Genomic DNA, 23,929 nt, shown 5'->3' with positions numbered 1-23,929 from the left:
TTTAAAAAACTCTGACAGGTGTGTAGGTTTCGGAAGAGTTTATTTGCTGTCATTTTTGAAATGTTAAGATTTAGACTATATTGTAATTTACTAAGTTTTCTGTTGCTGCTGAAGTATGGGAAACAGTTTAGCATGGCTGAATTATCTAGTTAATGAGGCACGCATATTTCAATTACAATTGATCCAACTCTGCTGCACATGTATAGGTGTAATCCAGTATATATGAAAATGACCAGAAAATCATGGTAAGAAAATGTTGTCCAGTAATATTTGCTGGAAACATATGAAGCTGTTCCATGGTTTGTCACTTTTTAAACGTCGATAAAGTGACAACAGCTTTTCTGCGAAATTTCAGCTGCTGAAATTTCTGAAATTCTTGCTGAAATTCAGAAAATGCCGACGAGACTAAAATTTGTTTCGGTGTAGGTTTGAATAACGAAGGGTGCTACATTTGTAAGCCTACGGCCACCAGCAGGAGACATGACCCCAAGTTTTGTACTCTTGGTAGTTAGTTTTGAATCGCTTACGAGCAGTACCACAGCAGTCGTTCACAGACCTGGTTTCCGCCGTTAAAAACAGTCTCACCTTCATATTTGTTTGTTTTGGATGCCGCAGTTTCAGCAAGCAAGATTGGATAATTTTCATCCCAGTTGCAAACATTCTTTAGGCCTATGCTAATAAAATCAAATATTGTATCCATTGCGAGAGAACTCATTGATTCATTGAAGACGTTTGCTTGTTAAACATTTGTACAAGAGGTATTCCTGCAGGTTTTGAGGGTGTTTTCAAGTGAGCCATATTTAAAATGTTAAATAACTTCAATGTTAGGATAGGGATTTTTCGATATCGCCATGTGTGACCTGACCTGTTGCAACTTAAAAGGTATTTTGTCCTCTGATTCAGAAACTTTGCTCAAAGATATTTAGAAATGAAAGTTTCAGCTGCTTTCGCAATCGGTTTCATCATGTTTTCGAAATCAACTGGTGAACTCAATACATGTCAACAGTGTAAAAGCTAAATGTTTAGTAGTAGCTATTTTTGGTAATGCGAAAACCTCTTGCCCCGTCCTGTTTTAACAAGGACCACGTCCACGGCACTAGCATTTTCTCTTTCTGACTTAAGAATAGTGTCGTCGAAGTACTTCAACTGACCATAAACAAATTTTTAATAGAGCTCTTGTGTTGGTTCTTCAGAGCATCTTTTTACCAGACTAGACCAACTTCTTGGGAGTTGAAGGAGAAATCTGGTATTGCCGTGCTGCAAGTTCGCTGATCTGAGCGTTGTAACTCGAACGTTATATGTGTGAAAAAACTTGACGCATGCGGGGAGAGTATCCACAGCTTGTTGGAGACATACGCATAGCACACACACTGTGTAGTTTGTGTAATGTAGTTACCTGGTGGTTTGCTCTGACAAATCTGTATGCTCTTCGATAAAAGTTTTCACTGTGACAAGCATGGTAGAACCTTTTGTTCGCCGCAGACCCAACCACACTATCACATTTTTTTGTCTGCTGAATCAGAACCTTATTGAAATACATAAACCCCATTCTCCTTTTTGTAAGCTAGGAGGCAAAGTAAGTTTCCATAAGGATTGGTGATGATGTAAATAACTTCTGTTTGATTAAAACCACTATAAATTAAATCTGTTCTTTAACGGAGTTACAGCTAGTAGGCATGTTACTAAAGCTTCTATGCTAGGCCGTCAAACACTTTCAACTACGATCAGGGCTCCTGTTAAAAAAGTTTGAATCATGGTTTTTTTGATGGTGTTTTATGGAATGGTTGTCCTAATCAGTCTTCTAGATGTTAGTTTTTTTAAGGTTTGGACTTGTTAAAGTGCTTAGGATCAGTTGTCAGAGACCGCCCGGATCAATTTTTTTGTGCATGTGAAAAGCTAGGCGTAGAAAAATCAAACAATGTCATGTAAGAATGTCAACGTGATGACAACACGAAACCCAGAAGTGGTGGCTGTTTGCTGTGGAGAGGGACCAGCCACAAGTAATTTAGTCCCATTGAAGAGCTATGCGTTGTGTGCGACATGGCGAAGAGCAGGAAGACTGGAATAAGATTATAATTAAACAGATTATCTTGGGAGCGCTCGATTATCAATGGGTGGAACCAATTTGCAGCAGGAGCCCGGCTGATTTGTGACCCTATAAAAGAGCAGGTAACCGCATGTCAGCATTTATTGGTTAAAATTTCAACGTACATTTATGCTTGCTACTATGTCAGCTGTGACACAGATGTCATCATCAGGTTAATAGCGAGTTATCTAATTCCTGCGACAGCTATTGGCGGGGATCGTATTAGAATAATTGGTGATTGGACAGTCTATATAATGTATAAAATCCAGTACAAATAATCCTACCGTGCAGTCTATATTTTACCAACATTGATGCTTCGTTAAGTGACACCGCAGCCATTTTTTATGTGGTAGTAGCGATCGTATTTATTTCGGTTTTGTTTTGGCGACGCTTGGCCGTTAACGTTCTCACAACTGACAAAGATTCAAAATTTTTGACGGCTTTTCCAAGCAAATGCAATCAACTCAAGAACATCCGGTACCACGTAAGACAATATGTGTCCATACGTTTCCATTCCTTGGTCGGCGTCTTCGAAAGCTTCGCCTGGTTAGCTCTTTCAAACAAAAGACACTAACAACGTGATGGAAGCACGTTTTAGAAAGAAGTTTTCCATAGATTGCCAGTTGAGGTTGTTTGCAGAGTACAAAGACTGTATCGAAAAGCACTGGGAAGATCTTGGAACTGTGACAAGTCTGCAAAACAACGCAACAGATGCTGTTTTAGCCTGCCTGCAAGATGATCACAGCGAATGTCGGCGGTTTTTTTTCGTTTGCCGTAGTCAATCGCGACCACTGTTATGGAACAACAACAAAGTACGTCGTGTAATGAATAAATAACAAATCAAAAACGCTTTGCAAACAGAACGTTGCCGAATACTTCAATCCATGAATTTTGGGTGAGATCCGTTTAGGTACACCAACAGATGCAAAAGTGTAAATAATACATTTTCGAAAACGTTGCCGAAAGGCAGCCATTTTGAAAACACAATGCCTGGTCGATTGCATCTTGCAGCTTTACCTCGAAACAATGGTTTCGGTAGCGCCAGTCCCAATGGCTTGCGATGCTTCGGGCTTTCGTCTACATCTACAATCAGGCTTCCCAGCAACAAAATGGATGGCGACGCTGCAAGCGTTAGATATGCAATTTCAACTGAAAAGAAAGACTCCAGTCGCTCGTCGAAGACGGAAATTCTGCAAAGGAGGGCGATTTAAACAGCATGATTTAGGCGGAACAGTTGTACAAACTTACAAAAATAACCCTAGGAACTATTGTACTACCTAATGCTCAAAGCCTGTAAAGGCAATTTTTAAAAGTATCATGGCCAAAACAATATTGATGATGGTTGCATCGCTTTCTTGCATTGTTCACGTCGGTTGGTTTCACAATTAAGTGATATGGATTGACCCAGCCGGCAATGACGCGCACGACTTACTTGCAAGCGGTAAAATCGATTTATGCACTACTAGCATATATGCCAGTCTATGATCGCCCAGCCCCTCGCCGTCAAAGTTGATGCTACCGTATCCGTTACCGGTCATTGCGCCAATCCAGAGAGACAAGACTCGTTAGAAGCAGGGCTTTGGAGCAGGCGTAAATATTAAATTGCTCCAGCTCCGGAGCCCTCTTTTATTATAAATTAGCTCCAGCTCCGGAGCTCATTAAAACCACTGCTCCAGCTCCGGCTCCATTACGTCAAAAACTGAGTTTTAAGGATGAACGCTCAATTAGGAACATCAAGCATTTAAAACAAAACAACACAATCAATGAACACAAAACATTTATTTCTGTACAAAGAAGCTCAAAAACCATTCGTGCGAAGAAATAATATTGCCTCTGTCAAGTCTTCTTTCATCGAGCATCTTAAATCAGAGTGAATGATGCGCAATGTGGAGAAAAGTCTCTCCGCACTCACTTGTGTTGGTGGCAAAGCTGTAATTGAGTACGCCACTTTTTGCAGAATATCTGGGTACATGGAAATTGCATCCATGTCAGCCACTTTTGAGGACCTATCAATATTTTCCATATTGGATAATGCATTGGTAACGTCCATTTTATACCTTTGAAGTGCACTTCCATCTGTAGCTTCTACTGCAATTTTGCCTGCCGATCTAGAATTTTTTCAAAGTCCTCATCTTCTGAGGTGGGTGAAAAGTTTGCTGATTCTCCCACGTTGGTTTGATTTCCACCTTGTGACAGATTTTTACCTAATCTCCTTTCTTCATGATCCTTCATAGACAGAGCAATTTCGAGTAAAGTAGCATTCCCTTTTGAATGTTGCTCATCATTCAATATTACCCTGTACATCGGGTCAACATATACTGCTGCCAGGAGGTCATCATTGGCGAAAAGCGCCTGCTCACAACGCTCCACGGATGTTCTTATGGCATCAGCCAAATTGCCACCAATATGAGAATTAACTGGAAAAGTAGTTTTTTCCATTCTTTGAAAAATGACCCTGGTGTCAAATCGGAAGCCTGCAGTTTTTTGGTTGTGACGAAAGGATGGCGAAGCAACTCTTCCTGCTGTTTTACTTCGTTCCATTGACCATCAAACAGTGATACAATGGATACAGTGGATGTACAATGTCTACCAAGACAGGTTTCAGTTCAAGAAGGCGTTCAAGCATAAGGTATGTACTACCCCACCTTGTAGCTTGGTCATTACTAGCCCCTTTATTGGTTTTTCTCTTTCAAATTGCATCAATTTTCGGAGTTCTTGCAGCTGTCACAACCTGGCGAATTTTGCTGATCAGTGAAGCAACATGTCTCACTATTAACCCAAAGCATTTGTTGTTTACTTGTGCTGTTGTCTTGAATGTCTTCTTCAAGAACAGTTTTGACAATATCAGGGTGATGCCGTTCTATGTGACGTTTCAAATTGAACAATTTTAATCCTAATTTGGCTGCACAAATCTCTTCATTTTTTTCAATTTGACAAATATAACCCGGAAGATTTCTGGCTTTTCTTACTCATATCGTTAGTACAGAATTAAGATCTTTTAGTGCCCTAAAAGGATGGGTTAGCATAAACTAAAGTTGGATAAACTAAACAAAGGTAATATCCACAACTTTCCTGCTGCATCACTGGCTAAAGGAACTACGGTACTTTCAATCTAAAAACCTCTGAAAACTATCAAATCAGTCAGTCAGTAGGCAGTACCATTGGTAGTAGCTACGAACATGTGAGTGTGACTGCTCTGCTATCAAATCCCCAGCAACCGGAGTTAGCTAGAGAAGGTGGTGCTAAAGAAGTAACAATTCTTAATTTTGTGAAAGGTTGCTTTTAAATTTTGTGAATTCAGCCTATAATAGTAGGCTAGTAGCATAGCAACTTATGAAATACATCGCAGCCGGAGCAATTTTTTAAACAACTGGCTCCAGCTCCGGCTCCAAAGCCCTGGTTAGAAGCCAGCCGAACCATGTCCTTTCCATTGTTTGTCAACGTCCATTTTAACGAAACATTAGTGCTTTATGCTTTTATTAACTTTAAAGCGCATCCATTCTGTCAGCAAATTACGTGCACTTCGTTATACATTGCAAACAATAACTGTCCTACCAGTTTTTTAATTAAAATAAACAAACAAAGAATTAAACGCCGTTAAATTCAGAAAAGTCACCCTATACTATTTGTGGAAATATACCAACAACTTGTAGTTAGTAGCCTCGCCCAATGACAAACTAGAAAGTTGAGTAAGGCAAAAAAACTCAGTTCGACAGTCATAAATCATTTTGCGTTTAAGAGGTCATGTCCCAATTCAAAGAGATAAGCTTTTCAATGCAAAGTACATTAAATGAAGAAGCTACCATCGCAAAACTATATCATAAACCTACCCTGAATTTTGGCTTGCAACGATACCTAGGTTATGACTGCCTACAGTCTTAATTTGGACATAATCCTTTTACTCAGTTTTCTATAACAACTGCTTAAACTTTAAAAAAAGTTTTTAGCTTAAAAATTTAGGACAAATACTCCCAAAATACCAAAAATTCAAACCCACACAAAACTTACAACTTAGCCTAGACCTGGAACCAGCTATCGCCAAACCAATAACAAACTATTCCACATCGACGTCACATGCGCATTGGACCGGTAAAATTCTTAGTTTTTTTAATATGACTCATTGATTGAGACTTCGTAACAATCGCCGTGTCGCTGGCTCAAAACTGTCTTTTTATTGGGAAGTGACCCCTTGAGTGTGGAGGTGTTTGCGGTCGAGCTTTTTCTCATTTACTTCGACAAATAGGGGATTAACTTCTAGCTCTGTCCTCGGGCACTGAAACTCGTGTGGCCGCCCCTTCGCGCATATTTTAGCTTCATTGGGTCGACATCTTTCAAGAAGGTGGAAATTGGTATTTAAGGTTTTTTGTCTTAATCGTATTTCGAAACGAAGGCTTGGGGATATGTCAGCAGGTAATGTCACGATTTAATAAATCCGCTTGACTACAACTTTGAAGCACTTTTTTGCCAGCTGGATAATTGCATCATCCCACAATGACTTGCTAACCTGCTGCGAAACAGATTGTGACGAAACAAAGCAAACAATACATATTTCTGAATGCTATGTTTGCACTGGATTACGTTGATCATTTGCAAAGTACTGCTTTGAGGGGAATTGAACCTCGTATAAGCAGACTTATACGTAAGTAACGATAAGCAAACGCAATGTTATTTCAAATTTCTGTTTCATCAGTCATTTATGACGTCTTAATTCTAAACAATAACAGTATTTAAAGTAACCGTGACTTTATATCTATAGCACTTTAAATTGCCAAAATCCAAGCTTAAATTGTTTCGTAAACGTGTGTACATAATTTCCTTGTGTGTCGTTTTCGCAAATATTTGTTGATCAAACTGTAATCTTATGTAATGACGTAGGACGTATCCTGAATAAAAGCTTTGATATGAATGCAAAGAATCAGAATCTTTAAAATCGTATGTCGTCGTCAGTGAAAACGGAATAATTGCGCTTATTTAAATAAATAGTAAATTTTCAAGCTAAAATCTGCGAGAAAATTTGAATGATTTTCATCAGAACAACAAAGTTTTTAAGCTTAGTTCCTTACAGGTTCATAAGATTTCGATGCGTTGTGATTTGTTGCATAAGAACCGAGTCAGAATTAGAAAAAGCTCGCGTTTAATGTTTTGTAAATGTTTAAGCAGCAAATATTGGCTTGGAACCAGGAAAGACATCATCGGGTTTTCTAATCTGTTGGTCATAGACGTTGGAACGACCATCGAAGTATTGAAGGACTGTCAATGAACGTTCAAATGTCGAGTTCACAACAAAATGGAAGCGTTTGGGTGATTTTACTCGCTGCAGTTTGTTCTGTTCAAGCTTATTATCCACAGGTGGTTACAATCTTACACCATGAGTTTGGAATGTGCAGAATATTATGTAACACTCAGAAAAACTATTGGGGGTTTAGATATTTAGCTTGAAGTATTCTCTTGACGTTTTCAGAAACTGCTGTTAACTGTGCATGACGCAATGCAGTACAACTCTTATTATGATAGTCATCAAATCATGTGTACTATTACTTTTCTTGTGTTACTTCAGGTGCAAACTAACAAAGGGCTACTAACTGGCATCAGTTTGCCGGAGGCTCATGCGTTCTATAGCGTACCCTACGCAAAACCTCCTGTCGGAAATCTAAGGTACTGAAGTTGCGTTGTCTGTGTTGGGAAAGTATATGCTGATTATCTGGAAATGTAACGGTATAGCTGTAACGCGTTTATGGTTTGGACTGGGTTTTAAAAGAAGAGTGTTTAACATATAAAATCAAAAGTAGCTGAATATGCGCTGTGTGTGTGCTCCAGCACATAGCAATCGTGACAGCTTGTTATGCGTCCCCGGGGCTTGCTAGAAACTTTTATTTAAGTTCTGCCACCTATCACTGGTTGAGTCGATAATTCTCTGTACATTTTGCTCGCTGAGAAACTCACCACAAATTTTTTTTGATTTATCTGAACACGCAACTCTGTTTTCGAAGACATTACTCAAAACTTGAATTTGTAATCTAAGATTTCTCAATATTCTAGCTACAGCTTACCCTAGCAAAGTTTCTTATAGCGGAGGCGAAATGCCGGATAAGAAAAATACAAATTTTACATCCGAACATTTGTCATTTTACTTTGAAGATTCGGACCTTCCCGACCTGTCGACTTCTTCAACGATTTCAACGCATCATCAATAAACAATGTCGGCTGCGTACAGACGTCATCGGCGCTCTGTGGCGACTACTGTGCAACAGATGTGAGGGGAAAAGGGCAATGAAGCTTTTTGTAGCTTCATTAAACAAATTCTGTTCTTAGGTATCAGAAGATTGTTTGCTACTCAACGTACATGTTCCACTTCACGTTGATTTGTCCAATTCTACGACACCACCTAACGGCCGACTTCCCGTGATGTTGTACATACCAGGTGGCGCGTTCACGACCAGCGCTGGGACGTTGCCCCCTTTCGATGGGCGCTATCTTAGTGAAATAGCAAATGTTGTCATTGTTTCAATCAATTACAGATTAGGTAAGTGCAGTGAGACATTACCTAACTAAACCTGATTTAAGATTTTGTTAATCACACCACACATGACCTCTATTACACAAAGTTTAGGAATTTAATGATATAGCCAACATATCTAGCGAGGTTTAACTTTGTTTGTACGATGGATTCTAAATAAAAAACAAAACGTATCACAATCCTGTAAATATTAACGAAGAAGTTTCAATAACTTAAAGTTTTTTGCAAAGGCTCGTTTGGTTTCTTTGTTTACGACGACGGAAATGACGTAATAAACGGTAACCAAGGCATAGGAGATCAGCAGTTGGCTTTAAATTGGGTCCAGGAGAACATTGACAAGTTTGGAGGAGACAAACAGAAAGTGAAACTTTTGTCATAACATCATTTGTCGTTTTCTGACGTCAACAGTGGAAATAATTGCAATGTATTTAAGTTTATGGAGTAATTAGTGAGGCTTTTTACCTTTAAACAAGTTTCAAGTTCACGGTTGTCCTCAACCACTGCTGCATTTGAAACGACCTCATTCTTTTTCGCTTTGATCAAACTTCATGTGTAGTTTTCGTGCAGGACAGAGTAAAAAATCTAACCAAGATTCTTGCAGGTGACAATTTTTGGGCAAAGCGCCGGAGCTCAGTCTGTTCTTCTACACTTAATGTCAGCAAAGAGCTCTCCATTGTTCCAGAGAGCAATCATGCAAAGTAATCCAGCTTACTTTAAGTACAAGAGCAAGCAGGAAGCAATGCAGATCACTGATATGTTGCTGAACCTAACCAACTGTCAAAACCTGACCTGTCTTAGGTAAGTTATAGTAGAAACGTTTGTGTACATTGCCGACTCTGTGCGTGAGTCGTTAATATTCTACATTATTCTAAATTGCTGCCAAGGCCATCGTTTTGCTGTAGATAGTTACATATATATATAGTGTTGTTTGCTAAAATGTTGATCAACTTAACCCACAATGAAGAACTGACTTGTTTTAGGCAGGTACTGTATTACTATGTCCATGTAGTAATCTTGTATACCTTTGCTTTGTGTGTAAGAACTGAAACTTTAGAGACAAACAAGGATTGTAGGTTACATGGGTTTTGCAGCCTGTGTTCCCAACTAAAGCGAAATTCTTTAAAACTCCTGCATCGAAATTTTAAACAGAGATCTATCAGCCTCTAAGCTCCTTGAAGCAAACTCAGCCGTGGTGGATGCACTTCAAGCCGAGAATCAACTCGTTTGGTTCGAGCCGTTCAGTCCCGTTATAGACGGAGAAGAATTCACTCAGGGTCCGTTCGAATATTTCCAACAGGGAAAATGGGAGAGGAGCAAAAGAAATCTGATCTTTGGCACAAACGTAGATGAAATGTTTGGGGCGGCTTTTCTTTTCTCACCCGGCGTTCCTGTCAACAACGACACCTTCGAAGTAAGAGTTATGTTTGTGATTATGGAGTCTTCTGTAGCCAACAACAGCATGGGAAGAAGTTCCATGCAAGCCCTGATTGTAATCAAATTATAACCACATGGTTTTTACAAGACTTATTGTAAATACACAAAAATATTCATATTTTTTCTTATAAATCAGCTAAAGCGTCGATTTTTTACTTACGTAGCCATCTTTTGCCTTTTTTAAACTTTTTTTGTCTCTAACAAAGCAAGTTCTGACGTCACTTTTTGGCTATCCAATCGGAAAGGAAGTGGCGGATGAATACAGAATGACGTATCCTGCTGATGACGTCAAAACAATGATGGACAAAGTAATGACCGACGGAATGTTTATCTGTCCCACCAGAGCATTAGCTAGGTATGACCTTACGTCATGATGACCAAACAAAGCTTGTCGGATCTGTTGTTAAATGTGATTTATTGAATGTAAACAAACGTAGCTGATGTTCACTTTAGACGTAACAAACTTTTTACCGATGACAAATGTAAACAAATGTGATTAGAACGTTTTAGTAATTGTCTGTTAGTAATTGATCTATTGATCATCTAATTATTCTAATAATTGATTTATAAATCATTTAGGTTATGCATCTTGTGTTATGCAATTGTTAGTTGCCTGCTTAAGTTTCTAGCAATCAAATTTCGTCTGTTATTGCAAATTCTTGGCTCATAACTGAAAACTTTTCGCTCAATATTTGTCTTTATGATCATTCATGCAAATTATCTTTAGATTGACCTCGGCAAGTATGACCTCTGACACCTTCCTTTATTCCTTTGCTCATGCGATGGACGACAGATCTTGCATCCCCATCTACTTCACATACTGTGATGCCGTCTTTCATGGCTCTGAGCTTCCGTTTGTGTTTAGGACCGGATCTTTGATAAAGTAATTTTCTTATTTGTCATTAAATCGTTTCTTCAGCTTAAACGTCACTGACGGTACAACTAGTGGCATTGTTTGATCAATGTGAGAGAAGTCATTCAATTGTTTTAAGTGTTGACTTAGTTTTAATCGTTTTTTTATTTTCCTATTTGTTTCACGATATTATTCCTTTCATTTTAAAGTAACGCTATTACCATTAAGTTGATACTTTTCCTAATAGCTGTAATAATCGAGTGAGTTTGTCTGATTATAGTATTGTTTGATTTTTTTCAATTTTTAATTAATTAAATAACTATTATTAATTTAGTATATATTAATTATAGTATAGAATCTATACTATAGATACTATATAATCTATATATTTATTCTGGGTCAAAATCTGATGTAATCAGTCATTATTTAGCAAATATTAATTGAACATTAGCCTGTAGAGATTACTTTTTTGTTTATCTGCCTAAAATGGGTAAAATGTGCTCTCTTTCGGAGGTTCAATATGAACGAAAAAGCCGCATAATACCGGGCAAAGAGCCGCAGGTTGGCCAGCCCTGGTATAGATAGTAGGCTACTAGTATAGGTAGATAGTAGAGATAGATAGCATTCATTAATTTAGTATTTGATTTTGTCTGATTTGTCTGAATATAGTTATAACTTCAACGACAACGACATGGAATCAGTGGACCAATTCAGCAACTACTGGGGTAATTTTGCTCATTCTGGAAATCCTTCGTCTGGTGACGTCGGCCTTGGTAACAGTACTGTGGAGTGGCCTTCGTATGAAGCCACGTCACAAGCAATCAGAGTGAGCAATAGTTTAGATTTCGTTCAAAGATTTTGCCTCTGTAACGTGGCTGATAAAAGTAGGTAAATATTTGATTGTATTGTTACGAATAAATGTTTATTCTGTCGTCCACGCATAAGGAAAGTGAATGACCTAAGAAAGTCATGTACTAATAACCGTGTAATTAACAAATAAAAGCAGATTGAAAAAAACTTGAAAAAAAAACAGACAGAGAAAAACAAAAACTATCATTTTGCACAGCAATGCATCTTTCAATTTTCAAGGAGTAATCTACTTCAATTTTAAACTTGCAGCAATTTTCAGCATCGCTTGGAAATCTCGTATCAAGAGTGGGAGCCGTGGATCCCTGGATCAATGTCGTCATCGATTCACCTTCGGGGATTACCCAACTGGATTACAAGAAGGACATTTGCGACTTTTGGGACAGCACCGGCTACTACTTGACCCTCAGCGACAACACCACACCTTCTACTCCTAGCAACACCACTCATGTTCCTAGTGGTAACACCGATGAACCTAGTGTCACCACCGAAGAAGAAGAACCTAACGTTGCCATGACTACGCAACCAACAGAAGAAGAAATGACCACCACTGGAAGCGCTAGCCAGCAACAAATGACGCTGGTCGCCATGATTACGTCACTGCTTGCAAACTTGATGTACATGCCCATATAAGGAAAGCTTGTTTAACTTAATTTAGCATAACTGCATTTTTAGTGAGCACAAAGGCACATTAAGCAACATAATTACAGCAGCACGTAAAAAATTTACCATGATATGCATGATGTACCTTGCAATTCCTTATATTATATTCCCTGCTACAAACAATTGTGTATTTTATCTGAAGATAACTGTCAGCAAACGTACAAATGAAACTGATTGCAAGGTTTACAATAGTTAGTAATTAATAATTGGTAATTGGTAATTAATTACTAAAAAATTAGTAACTTGTACAAAATTTTAAGTGTTATACTACTACTACTGCGCTATGGTACTATACCACTGCTTTTATACTTATAAATATGACATAAATGTAAATTGCTTTATTTTTAGCATGAATTTTCGCGATTAGCGTTCTTCGTGATTGATTCCAATAAATTGAACGCTTAAGCTAGATTAGGTTAATAAAACTCGCTAATAATAATAACACCTTCTTTAACACTTCATACTTTAGCAGCAACCGACAAATCCAGAAAGTAACGAATCCAGGTGATCAGAAGTCTCACAACCAGTTTCAAGATTGTTAACACTGCTTTGAATATTTAGTTTGAGACATGAACTAACGAGTAAACGGGTTCGCATTTTAAGATTAGGAGCAAATCAACTAAAAAACGTAAACTACTTAAAAGACCTTTTCCACAAAACTGAAACGACATTCGCCATTGCAACAAATTTTAAACTGCAAGGTGTTGGTTTAGACGCATAAAAGATGTTAAAACACATAAAAAGATAAACAACGGCTACACTTGCATTTCACGCTGCACCTGAAATTGCCACTTCTACCAGAGATATTCGAAACAAACAACGAAAAAAAGCACATTTAATTTAACTGTTGTACTTGTTTACACAAACAAAAGGTAGTGTGATGTTCCTCAGATGGAAAGGTGTCCATTTGTGCACGCCCACTAGCGTTCATTTCTCCGACACTCGCTGATTAAAAAGTAATCCAAATTTTAAGATGTCATAGCGTCTTGCAATGTGATACTGCCGAAGAAAGGTAATCGTTAAACATGCAGTTTACAAACATCGCAAAAACCCAAGTTTAAAATCTCTGTCTTCGATCTTCGTCCAATCATACCCGTATATGCTGCTGTAATTTAACTTCCACAAAGAGCATAACGTAAGAATGCTAATGGCAGTTAACAATGGTGCCACTTTGTCTCGCCGATTTATGAGTAAATAAAGCTGTTAATCCCAATCATGTCAGACATATAGCACAAGTTGATCTATGTTGATTTGTTAGCATTTAGTAGCTTTTGAGAATTTTGTTCTATAGTTTTGTGGCAATTTAAGTTTATTTGCTGTCAACACAAATTGACCATCGATAAGAAAATATATGGAAATACATTCTGTTATATAAAATATCATACAAATATTAAACCTCTGGAAACTACAGCTATGATTGGTTGCTTGCTAGTGATTCGTAAATGATTAATCAAACGTTAAATTAATTGCAGATCACACAAACTGATCACCTGATATAAAAACATTGTTGATAAATAATTAATTAAACGATTAATGATAAAACTGATGACACGTTTAGTCCAGAGATGACGACATTGCAGAATTTTGAAGTCGCTGGAAACAACTGTTCGTAGCATTAGCATTAGCATTAGCATTAGCATATGTCAAGCATATTTTCACACTTTGATCCATAAGTAAATTATGGTTACTGCATTCGAAAGAAAAGTTTTTGTTCATTATCTTGTCATATGAGGTTTTAGTTTAATCATAGTTTTGTAATTGGAGATATTCTTCTTCGTTTGAGAGATGTAAAAAAGCGTAACACATTACAAAAGGTCACGGGTGTTCCGATTTTTGAACTTAATCCGTCAAAGATGATTTTAATTCATTTTCCGTCGTGATGTAATTAGCAATGAACTGGTTATACTTTTAGGATAGTCCAAAATGAAAGCTATTCCAGTGATTGTGTTTTGCGTTTTATTGCTTGGCCAAGAAGTTTTCCTCCAACCTAACGACGAAGTGTCGGAGCAAATTTTAAAATCTATCAGCCAAGCCTTTGACGAAAGCTCGCAGAACAATTTAAGACCAAGTTATGACGTCGGTTATTACGAAAGCAAGGCGGCAGGTGTTTCCCCAAAAGTAAGAAGTCTATTAACAAGTTTCTTTATTCTGTGGTATACAGTTGACTAAAACTAAGCAACAAGACTATTCATAGTATAATATAAAACATTTATTAAACTATGACAATGTTACATAGAGTATAGTGATCGAAAGATTAAGGTACCGTACGTTTTTTGTGTATCTTTTATCTGGACATAAACCAAGAATTAACGAAACCCATAGTAATTATTTTCAGTATTTCATCATTCAAACCAGGTTGAAACCAAGCAAGGAAATATAACCGGGATTAGTCTGCTCGAAGCTCATGCTTTTTACAGTCTACCCTACGCAAAACCACCCACTGGACTTCTGAGGTAAGTGGAAACATTTTTTGCATTTCTGTGCACTAAACGGTGATCATGCAGCACTGATGGCGATCGTAATAAGATTTTGAACACTTAGCGAAAGATCGTTTACAATTCGACCTTTCTAAAGTTTTGACTTATGAGACGGGCAAGTTATAGAATAACCTATAACACTGTGTCAAATAAAAATTGATCATTTAGGCCAGGGTGGTCCAAGACTCCCGGCGCAAATGAAAACATTAAGTACTGAGGAAAACATTGCGTGCCGCAATGTAAAGGTAAAGGGTAAAGGGGTAAACTAGTAGCCTATTATAGGGTTAACTAGTGGTAAAGGTAAAGGGGTAAACTTCAGTCTGATGTAAGCAAAGACTGCGTCTGCAACAAAGAGCAAAAATCATCGTACGCTTGTGTCGTCACAGAACAGTGTGACGTTAATCGTGAAAATGCATTGTTACTCCTTAATGATCGCATATTGACTTGCGCTTCAACGATGCGTGACTTGTCTCGGGCTCTGGGCAAATGAAATGCGTTTAAATGAAACGAAGTTGTATTTTAACAACCTGCAGATTTTGTGCTGGAAAATACGATATAATGAAAGTGTTCGCAGGCCGCACAAAATGTGTCCACGGGCCGGGGTTCGGACCACCTTGATTTAGGCTGAGAAAAATAAAAGAAGCTGTACGTGTGTAAAGTTATGTAATTTTTTTTTCTACACAATTAGGCTTGGTAATAGAAATTCTAAAATTGCCAGGTTCTTAGAGAAGTTTTACGAATTTGGAAGATTTTTAACGCTTTTCTGCTAAAGCCAGGGTTGCCATCGGTTTCAACTCAAAAATAAGCACGACTAGGAAACGAAAGACGAATACCACCTTAAACAGTGCACAACAGGAGAGAGCAACCAATGTTCCTAAAAAAAAGAAAAAACAGGACACTATCTGCTTGTTCTTAATTTTGGTATCTCTTTGGTACAAAATGGTATTACTAAAGGTGTCAAAATGCCCAAAATACGAACATCTGCCCTAAAAATAAGACGAAAATAAGGACGCAAGTGAAAATAAGGACATTTCTTAGAAAAGAAGGACAAAAATATTTTGCAAGACACGGACCTTTAAAATAAGGACAAATCTTAAAAATAAGGTATGGCAACCCTGGCTATAGGCTAGGTAAGGCCATAAATTTGGTGTAAAGTTCATTTGTGGTATCTGATCGACAGCTTTCTCTGTGGTCTTGCTCGTAATCAGAAACCTTTTGTTTGTTGCCTTTGATAAATTTATAATAAGTTGGTTGAGCTTTATTTAAGCAAGGTTGCTAATCGGACGAGTAAACGCCAAAGTACTGCTGCTGGGAACTTTGTCAATGATTAACAAAGTAAAAAACAGTTAGAAACTGTGCTGTTAGCAACGTATACTGCTGTGATTCTCTGTGGTATAGGCCTTGATGTGTTACAATCGCGTTTATGCACAACAATATTTATCTTTACAAACTGCTGTTGATAAAACACATCAAATGTTTGTTACTAACTTTTGTTTTTGATTTCATTATTAGATTTAAGCAGTCACAAATGGCTGACCATTATGGTGATTTTGACGCATCAACCATCAACCATCTCGCATGTTACCAGCCCTACCAAGAGGACTGCAGTCAAGGGCTGTGTTTTGAAAATGTAAGTTACATTGTTCACTCTGTAAGCCTTTAAGAAACCTATGAAAATTAAGATGCTTTTTCAAACGTTTTCTGGTAAGAAAACGCTTCAAACGCTAAGTTCAAACGGTTTTCTGCTAAGAGCAGTTTGTGGAAAGCAAAGAAACCTTTGCAAATTTGTATATCGCAGCTCATAAATCTTCTGTTAACAGTAAATTCACTTGATCTGGTAACCTGCATTTTAAACACGACAGAAATTTTTCTAAAATAATCAGCAAAATTTAAACCGGAACTTTTTCAGCTGTCAGAAGACTGTCTCGTTCTAAACATTCACGTGCCACGCGGTATCGACTTGTCTGATTCAATGTTGCCACCTAGCGAACTTTTACCGGTCTTTGTATGGATGCATGGTGGCGGGTTTCTAAATGGGGCAGCAACATCACCGATTTATGACGGACGTTTCCTTAGCAACGCCACAAATACCATCGTGGTGACAGTTAACTACAGATTAGGTCGGATATGTTAGTTTAAATGCAAACTTTGTGAAAATTGGAACAAATAATTCGAAAACATTTATTACGTTTTGTTTTTTGATTTATATATGTAGGAGCGTTGGGCTTCCTTGTTTACGACGACGGAAATGACGTAATAAACGGTAACCAAGGCATAGGAGACCAACAGTTGGCTTTGAGGTGGATTCAGGAGAATATAGAAAAGTTTGGAGGAGACAAAGAAAAAGTGAAACTTTGCTATAAATTACCAACTCATGACCTCATTGTTACCAACTTAATGTAGGGTATAAAATAACTAAAATCGTCTAAATCGGGGATTTCTCTAGCTTTTAACAAGCCGAAATTTAGGATAGTGTTCGTAATAACTTAAATTCGTAATCTGCTTCTGCTGTTATTACGTCTACTTTTTATCAAGTTATTCCAATATCTTAGTTAGTATCAACTTCTTTCGCTCACAAAGTTTCTTCATCTCAGGTCACACTTGTCGGCAACAGCGCTGGGGCTCAGTCCGTCGTGCTCCACCTAATGTCTGACAAAAGCTCAAATTTGTTTCACGGGGCGGTGATGCAGAGCTTACCGGCCCTATTCAAATACCCAAATATGGAAAAGGCCTTGGAAGTAACTGCACATACGCTTAACACCACAAATTGTACGGACATAGAATGTCTAAGGTGGGTAGACAAAAATATGAAATGTCGGTTTATTTGTCCGGTTACAAAATTTACCCAGTGAAACTGTCTTAATACTCCTTGTGTCTTTTATGAATTTCACCAACTTTCTGCTGGTGTGCTATCTGAAATGATTTAAAGAAATCATCACAAAAGTACGTAATTATGACGCAATATAATACATATAATAGTTATGATTCATTGCGTTTGACGTCACAGGAACACTCCTCCAGAAGAACTCGTTAAAGTTGCCAATCGCATTCGGCTTCGTAGTGTCGCGAATGCAGACCTGTACACAGCGGTGGAACCTTTCAGTCCCGTGCTCGATGGTTCAGAGTTCACCTTTGACCCCATTCAATATTTTGAAAACGGCGGTTGGCATGGTAACGAGAAGAACGTCATATTAGGAACAAACATCGATGAGATGGCTTTCATATCCGCTTTCATTCCGAAACTTTTGAGGATTTCCTATGAAAACTTCGAGGTGATTTGAACAATACATGAAACATTAACACGAGAACAAGTTGTTTTTCTATAATTTTGACCTGTTTTGCTTCATTTTAAACCGTTTTTTTTTCATTTTAAAGAAATTTTTGATGTTCATTTTCGGAGATGATGTCGGCACCGCTTTAGCCCAAGAATACAAAAAATGGGCGGAAGCAAACAACATCAGAGACTATAAATTAGTCCTTGATGAGGTCGCCACTGACGGCTTCTTTGTGTGCTCTTCCAGAGCTCTGGCGAGGTTGGTCTTAAACTCTTAACACTTGGAGAATAAAATTAGTGCTTAAAGCTTAAAGCTTAACTGCAATGGTGCTTTCTCTGGCAAAGTTATTCTCAATAAATAATGAGCGAGTTTGAAGCAAATTCAACTACAAAAGAACTTGGCCCTTTTTTTGCGATTTGACCAATAATAATTGATGCAAAAACGACAAATAAAATTCTTACAAATTTCCGAATTTTTAAATTCTTTTTCGATGTGATATTTATGATCCGTTTATGCTAAATATGCGTATCTATATCAAAAGTAAATCAAATGGCTGATCTACCTCTGTTGCATAAGACAATTTTCCAGGCTATTTATCTTGTCCAGATTACTTCAATATTTTGCTAAACGCCAAATTTCTTCAATATCTCAGGTTGGCATCGGCAACGGCGACAAGCGCGAAAGTCTACTTGTATTCCTTCAACCACGCCATGGACGACCCGTCTTGTGAAGATGCCTGGAAGCCTTCGTCGATTTGTGGAAAAGTTTTTCATTCCGCTGAAAATAGTTTTGTTTTCCGCTCTGCTCCCTTGATAGCGTAAATACAACATATTTTTGTGTGTTCCGTATTTAATTTTTGCCAATGCTTATATAACATATACATATATAATACGTACGATACGTGATAATACTTTAATTTAATAGAAATTAGTAAATAATTATTATTTAATAATGATTAAAATTAATAAAATTAATTTAATTCTTTAATTTTATAATTTAAAATTACATTAATACGATATATAATAATACTTTAATTGCTAAGCAGTGTATAAACGTAATTCTTAGCTTGACCTGTTTCCAGTGCTTCTTTTCAAAAACCATCTGGAACCACATGTCCGCACTTGTTTGTACTGATTTTAGTAGAACTTAGAAACTAAAGCGAAGATTTCTAAACTTATTTTCCGGAGATCTCTACCGGACTCTATTTATGTACTTTAAGGCTAAAAAATCAACAAAAATCACCGTCAATATCTTTAAGAAACTGAGTTTTCAGATTTTATGTTCACAAAAAATTAAGTAACTGATTGAATATTTCCAGATACAACTTCTCCGAAAGCGACATGAAATCGGTGGACCAATTCAGCAACTACTGGGGTAATTTTGCTTATTCTGGAAACCCTTCGTCGGGTGACGTAGGCCTTGGTGAAAACAGCGTGGCGTGGCCTTTGTACGAAGCCACGTCGAAATCATTTAGAGTGAGCGATGCTTCGTTCTATGTGCGATAAATTTTTTTCTGGTGTCATAATTTATTAATTACTTATAAAATGACAAGAATCCATTCTTTGCAAATTTCAAGAAGCTTGTTATCATATAAAAACTAAATGATTAAAAAAATAATTATTCACTAATAACTACTCCATATTTTTAACCAGTCAACGGTTTAAACTGATTGTACAAAGCACCACTACCAATACAGTACCAACGTTTAATTACGACACAGCAGGCAATTTCTTTAAAAATTATTCTGATTTAATTTTAAACTTTCAGCAATTTCCGGCATCGCTTGGAAATCTCGTATCAAGAGTGGGAGTCGTGGATCCCTGGGTTAATGTCATCATCGATTCACCTTCGGGGAATACCCAACTGCATTACAAGAAGGACATTTGCGACTTTTGGGACAGCACCGGCTACTACTTGACCCTCAGCGACAACACCACACCTGCTGCTCCTAGCAACACCACTCATGTTCCTAGTGGTAACACCGATGAACCTAGTGAGCCGGATGCAACCACCGAGGAAGATAAACCTAACGTTGTCATGACTACGCAACCAACAGAAGAAGAAATGACCACCACTGGAAGCGCTATTCGGCCACAAATGGCGCTGGTCGCCATGATTACGTCACTGCTTGCGAGCTTGATGAACATGACCAAATAAGGAAACGTAAATCGAAAAAAACGAAACTCTGCTCTTAATTAAATCTTATCGCTGCAATGTTAATATGAAAACGCAAATTACCGAAAATAATTGCAACGGAATTGACAAATCATTGCTAGTACACGGGAATAACCAATATACTGTAGAAACAATGATAAACGTGTCCCAGATTCATTGTACTGTATAGACAGAATTCTAGCTTGGCCTTGAATTTGAAAGTTGTTTTTAAACAAGTTTGTTATTAACACATCTACAATTGCGATTTTTGTCAGTTTCGACAACGCAGTTGTTTTTTTCTTTATTACGTCGTTTATGACATCACAATCCCTTGTAAAGCCTGATCTCTTCTTCGCGGGCAAGTTTGAAGAAAATAGGGTTCGTGTTTGGCGGTTGCCTCCCCAGTACTTCGCCCATAACGCGATTCCTTTCGTTTTCGATGACATATCGAGAATATGCGAGGTCATCCTTTGTGACGTCAGCATTTGGGTGAGGGTGCTCTTCTAAAAGACAGTTCTAACAGAAAGGAAAAAAGCCGGTTAGAAGTGAACTTAAAGTAAAAGTTATTAATTTAAATAAAAAATGTTCACACATTCACCCAAAACAACCTCCGCAAAGTTAGTGTTGCGCCGGTTAATTGGTAGACGATTAGTAATTGGTCCATTATGCCGTTAATCTAGTATCGCTTGTTTGCCGATTAATCATTTTTAATTAATTATTGGTTGTTGATAAATATGTCATATTAATTTTTACAAGGAGTTAACGCTCATAACAAATTGCACATAAATGTGACAGCTGCTATTCAGCAACACCGCATACACAGGAGCGCATTCATATCAATACATTCTGCTTTCACTCACAATCTTCCGGGCACAGTTCAAAATATTCGCTTGCAGGTCGCTGTACCACAGTTGGAACGGTTCCCGCTTCTCCATCTTGTGAACTCCCACTAGTGTCCATTCCTCAGGAAGGGGGTCTCCCCACTAAACAATTTAAACACAAAGAATATAATTTCTGAGTACTCGTACAATCAGTTTGATCCAAATTCCAAAGTAAGATACTTGTGGGTTTGGCAGTCGTGAGACACTGTGTGCAGTTCGGATGTGACACGTGATTCTGTCTATAGTTAGTGATAACTTACGATGCGTTTGCTATTCTTACTGGAAACGTTTGTTGATGAAGTCATATTGCACAACGCCTAATCAAACAGTGATAGCGACAAACATGAACACGACATGTTTTTCTCATTATGACGTAACAATTCTTGTGGATTTGAATTTTGATAAGATTTACCGCATATATCACATTCAGTGATACCATGTTTCTCCAAAAATAAGCCCTACCATTAAAATAAGACCTAGTCGATAGCGCGAAAGTGCAATGACCTGAAGTACTGTGTAGCGCAATTACTGCGTACGTGAACACGCAATTACGTGAACACGCTTTTACGTAACCTTACCTGCATGTTGAGTGGTGAGAGCGTAAGTGGTCTCACTGATTTCTGGCTTCCGCTTCCTTTGCGTGACATGACGACTTACTATCAGGTTGAACTTGCAAAAATCCTAAGGCTCTATACAACAGCAAACATTTATTGCTTTCACTTTCACTGGGAATGCTGTAACCGACCATTTCAAGTATGGATTCATTTTCTACCTTTTTTCCGCAACAAATACCTTTATGCTTTGAATTCCTCGTTTTCGCTGCTTAGGTCCGAGCAACACAGCATATTTGCCCTTTATTATGACGTCATAATACCTGTGTCGCTCTCTCGCGTGGACTTCATGTTTTCAGTGTTTGGGTTGTCACTCGCTGGTGGCATCTCCGATATTCGCGTAAACAATGGAGCATTCTGACGATTAAAAGATGCCAGTAGCTGAAATAATGACAAAGAACATTTCAAGGACGGCGCTGTTGGACTGAGAGGGATAAAATTTCATGGCCTCTGTAATCTGATATCCAAGACATTTTAATATGCAAGCCGCGATGGCTAGAAAACTTCAAAAAATATTCAAAGTTACGAAAATCAGTTGAAATTCGAACTGGTAACATATAAATTATAATTGCTGAGTTAATGTTAAGTAATTAATTACCTCTTCCAAGGTAAAGAGGAAATAACATACCATGACTTATCCTAATGCAGCCTTTACACAAGATACTTTCAAGCACTCCCAGGCCATCTGCATTGCTCGAGTTCATCAGGATTGTCGCTTGTTGGTTCATGTTCAAACAAAGGCGAAAGACTTGCGACTAACTGGTGACTGCGAGGACAGATTCTACAACAAGGGAACTTTTACACACAAAAAACCAAAAGATCTTCAGCTTCAATTGAACGGAATAGGCGCAGGAATTACAGTTTTGCCCTGTTACAATGCGGGCAACCACCGCTAGATCCTGAACGGAAACATACAAAACCCAAACAAGCTCAATGCGTCAAAATAAAACGGCAACCCCACTAAGCACGATTGATTGACAATATCGCTAAATTATATATCACTTTTGCTTGGCCTGTTAGGTGGCAGTAAAGAATAAAGACTTTTGTGACGTCGGGCTTTTTACCTTTTTTTGAAGCCGCTGATGTCACGTGAACCGGCTCGATTGCCATTCGCAAGCAACTCGCCAGAGTGAGGATACTTGTGTACTGTCAAGCACTTTTTAACAAAGCAAAGTTGTTTGTTTAGATCAACAAGGCTACAGCAGAGATTTACAAAGATGTCTGCCGAACCTAAGGTAAGAACCTAGTCATTGAAAGTTGTTTGTGACGTAACTATGGTTGCTTTTAACGCTTGAATGGCTTAGCCTTCTGGTGCTAGACCGCAAAGCTGAACCCAGACTTAATCTTAATTTCCTTGCATGTGAAGTAAACTCGCGTTATAGTTAAAGATCAGCCGGTTTGAAACTTTCAACTTTCAAGTGTTGCTGGTTATCTGTTTAATTCTGGTGCTAATGTCCCTTGGGTTCGTATTGTCATTTGTTCTTGTCTGTGTTCTGACGTCATAAACCCAAAGTGTTTTTCCTGATTTCACGTTTGGAATATTTTGTCGTTAACCTGGTCTTGAGTAACACACGTTTTTTTAGCATTTTCTGTAAGATGTTTTGATCTATAGTCACCGATTGTTATGTCATAAAATGCTGCAAATCTGACACACGGTTTGACCGGTGGGGTAGCGCTGAACTGTTTGCAGCGTTTGTGAAATCGAAATTCAAGGACGAATTTTCTTTCACCCAAGTAGCTGAGCTAATTCCTTTGTACACAGTCACGAATTCTCTCGTCTCGTTTCGAGTCTTATCTAAACTATTTCTTTATCTTTCTGCGCGGATCCAACAATTTTATAAGCATGGGAATTTGGTCGCAGTTTAATAGCTGTTGTCATGGTTACAGGCGGACGAAGCTGGAGCGAAGGAAGCCGGAAAACCCCCGTCGCCAAAACCGGATACAGAGGAAGGTGCTTCCGGTTCACCACTTCCGGTGAAAGAAGGTGATTGTTTGTTGAATATCTTCGCATTGTTACAATTTATTGAACTGTGATGTAATAACGTAGCAACTGTTATAATCCAAATTTTTATTTCACTGATATTTAACCACGGTGTGAGTTTGTTAGAAAA

The 23,929-nt window shown here is 38.0% G+C and overlaps 4 protein-coding genes across 5 annotated transcripts in view; 3 read left to right on the top strand and 1 right to left on the bottom strand.

Moving 5' to 3' along the window:
• Window positions 1-7,214: 7,214 nt before the first annotated feature.
• Window positions 7,215-12,694, top strand: LOC143453069 (crystal protein-like). Its single transcript, XM_076954220.1, has 11 exons — window positions 7,215-7,435; window positions 7,644-7,741; window positions 8,225-8,339; window positions 8,399-8,609; window positions 8,834-8,964; window positions 9,205-9,401; window positions 9,753-10,014; window positions 10,244-10,392; window positions 10,765-10,920; window positions 11,560-11,716; window positions 12,010-12,694. Exons 1-11 carry the CDS (start codon window positions 7,343-7,345, stop codon window positions 12,388-12,390), a joined length of 1,950 nt encoding a protein of 649 aa, XP_076810335.1. The 5' UTR covers window positions 7,215-7,342; the 3' UTR covers window positions 12,391-12,694.
• Window positions 12,695-14,267: 1,573 nt separating this feature from the next.
• On the top strand, window positions 14,268-20,473 carry LOC143453298 (para-nitrobenzyl esterase-like). The gene is made up of 11 exons (XM_076954575.1): window positions 14,268-14,538; window positions 14,776-14,873; window positions 16,410-16,527; window positions 16,807-17,017; window positions 17,113-17,243; window positions 17,492-17,688; window positions 17,905-18,169; window positions 18,273-18,430; window positions 18,825-18,989; window positions 19,491-19,647; window positions 19,940-20,473. Exons 1-11 carry the CDS (start codon window positions 14,344-14,346, stop codon window positions 20,327-20,329), a joined length of 2,085 nt encoding a protein of 694 aa, XP_076810690.1. The 5' UTR covers window positions 14,268-14,343; the 3' UTR covers window positions 20,330-20,473.
• LOC143453299 (uncharacterized) lies at window positions 20,341-22,032 on the bottom strand. 2 transcript variants are annotated; one of them, XM_076954578.1, is made up of 4 exons: window positions 22,000-22,032; window positions 21,786-21,896; window positions 21,187-21,309; window positions 20,341-20,842 (listed from the first exon to the last, which is right to left on the bottom strand). In XM_076954578.1, the coding sequence occupies exons 2-4, from the start codon at window positions 21,852-21,854 to the stop codon at window positions 20,648-20,650; spliced, it is 387 nt and encodes a 128-aa protein (XP_076810693.1). In that variant the 5' UTR covers window positions 21,855-21,896; window positions 22,000-22,032; the 3' UTR covers window positions 20,341-20,647. The 2 variants fall into 2 exon arrangements, with proteins under 2 accessions (XP_076810693.1, XP_076810691.1); XM_076954576.1 differs by lacking the exon at window positions 22,000-22,032 and having other exon boundaries at window positions 21,786-21,948.
• A 900-nt stretch (window positions 22,033-22,932) lies between these two features.
• The window catches only part of LOC143451532 (dynein axonemal heavy chain 5-like), a 38,239-nt gene continuing 37,242 nt past the window's right edge, over window positions 22,933-23,929 (top strand). Inside the window, exons 1-2 of the mRNA XM_076952150.1 lie at window positions 22,933-23,053; window positions 23,706-23,802. Of these exons, the coding sequence (XP_076808265.1) occupies window positions 23,036-23,053; window positions 23,706-23,802 (115 nt within the window). The 5' untranslated portion in view covers window positions 22,933-23,035. The remainder of the gene's footprint in view (window positions 23,054-23,705; window positions 23,803-23,929) is intronic.

Source organism: Clavelina lepadiformis, chromosome 4, assembly GCF_947623445.1.
Source record: "Clavelina lepadiformis chromosome 4, kaClaLepa1.1, whole genome shotgun sequence".
Taxonomy (NCBI): Eukaryota; Metazoa; Chordata; class Ascidiacea; order Aplousobranchia; family Clavelinidae; genus Clavelina; species Clavelina lepadiformis.
This window is presented reverse-complemented; position numbering and strand designations above follow the sequence as displayed.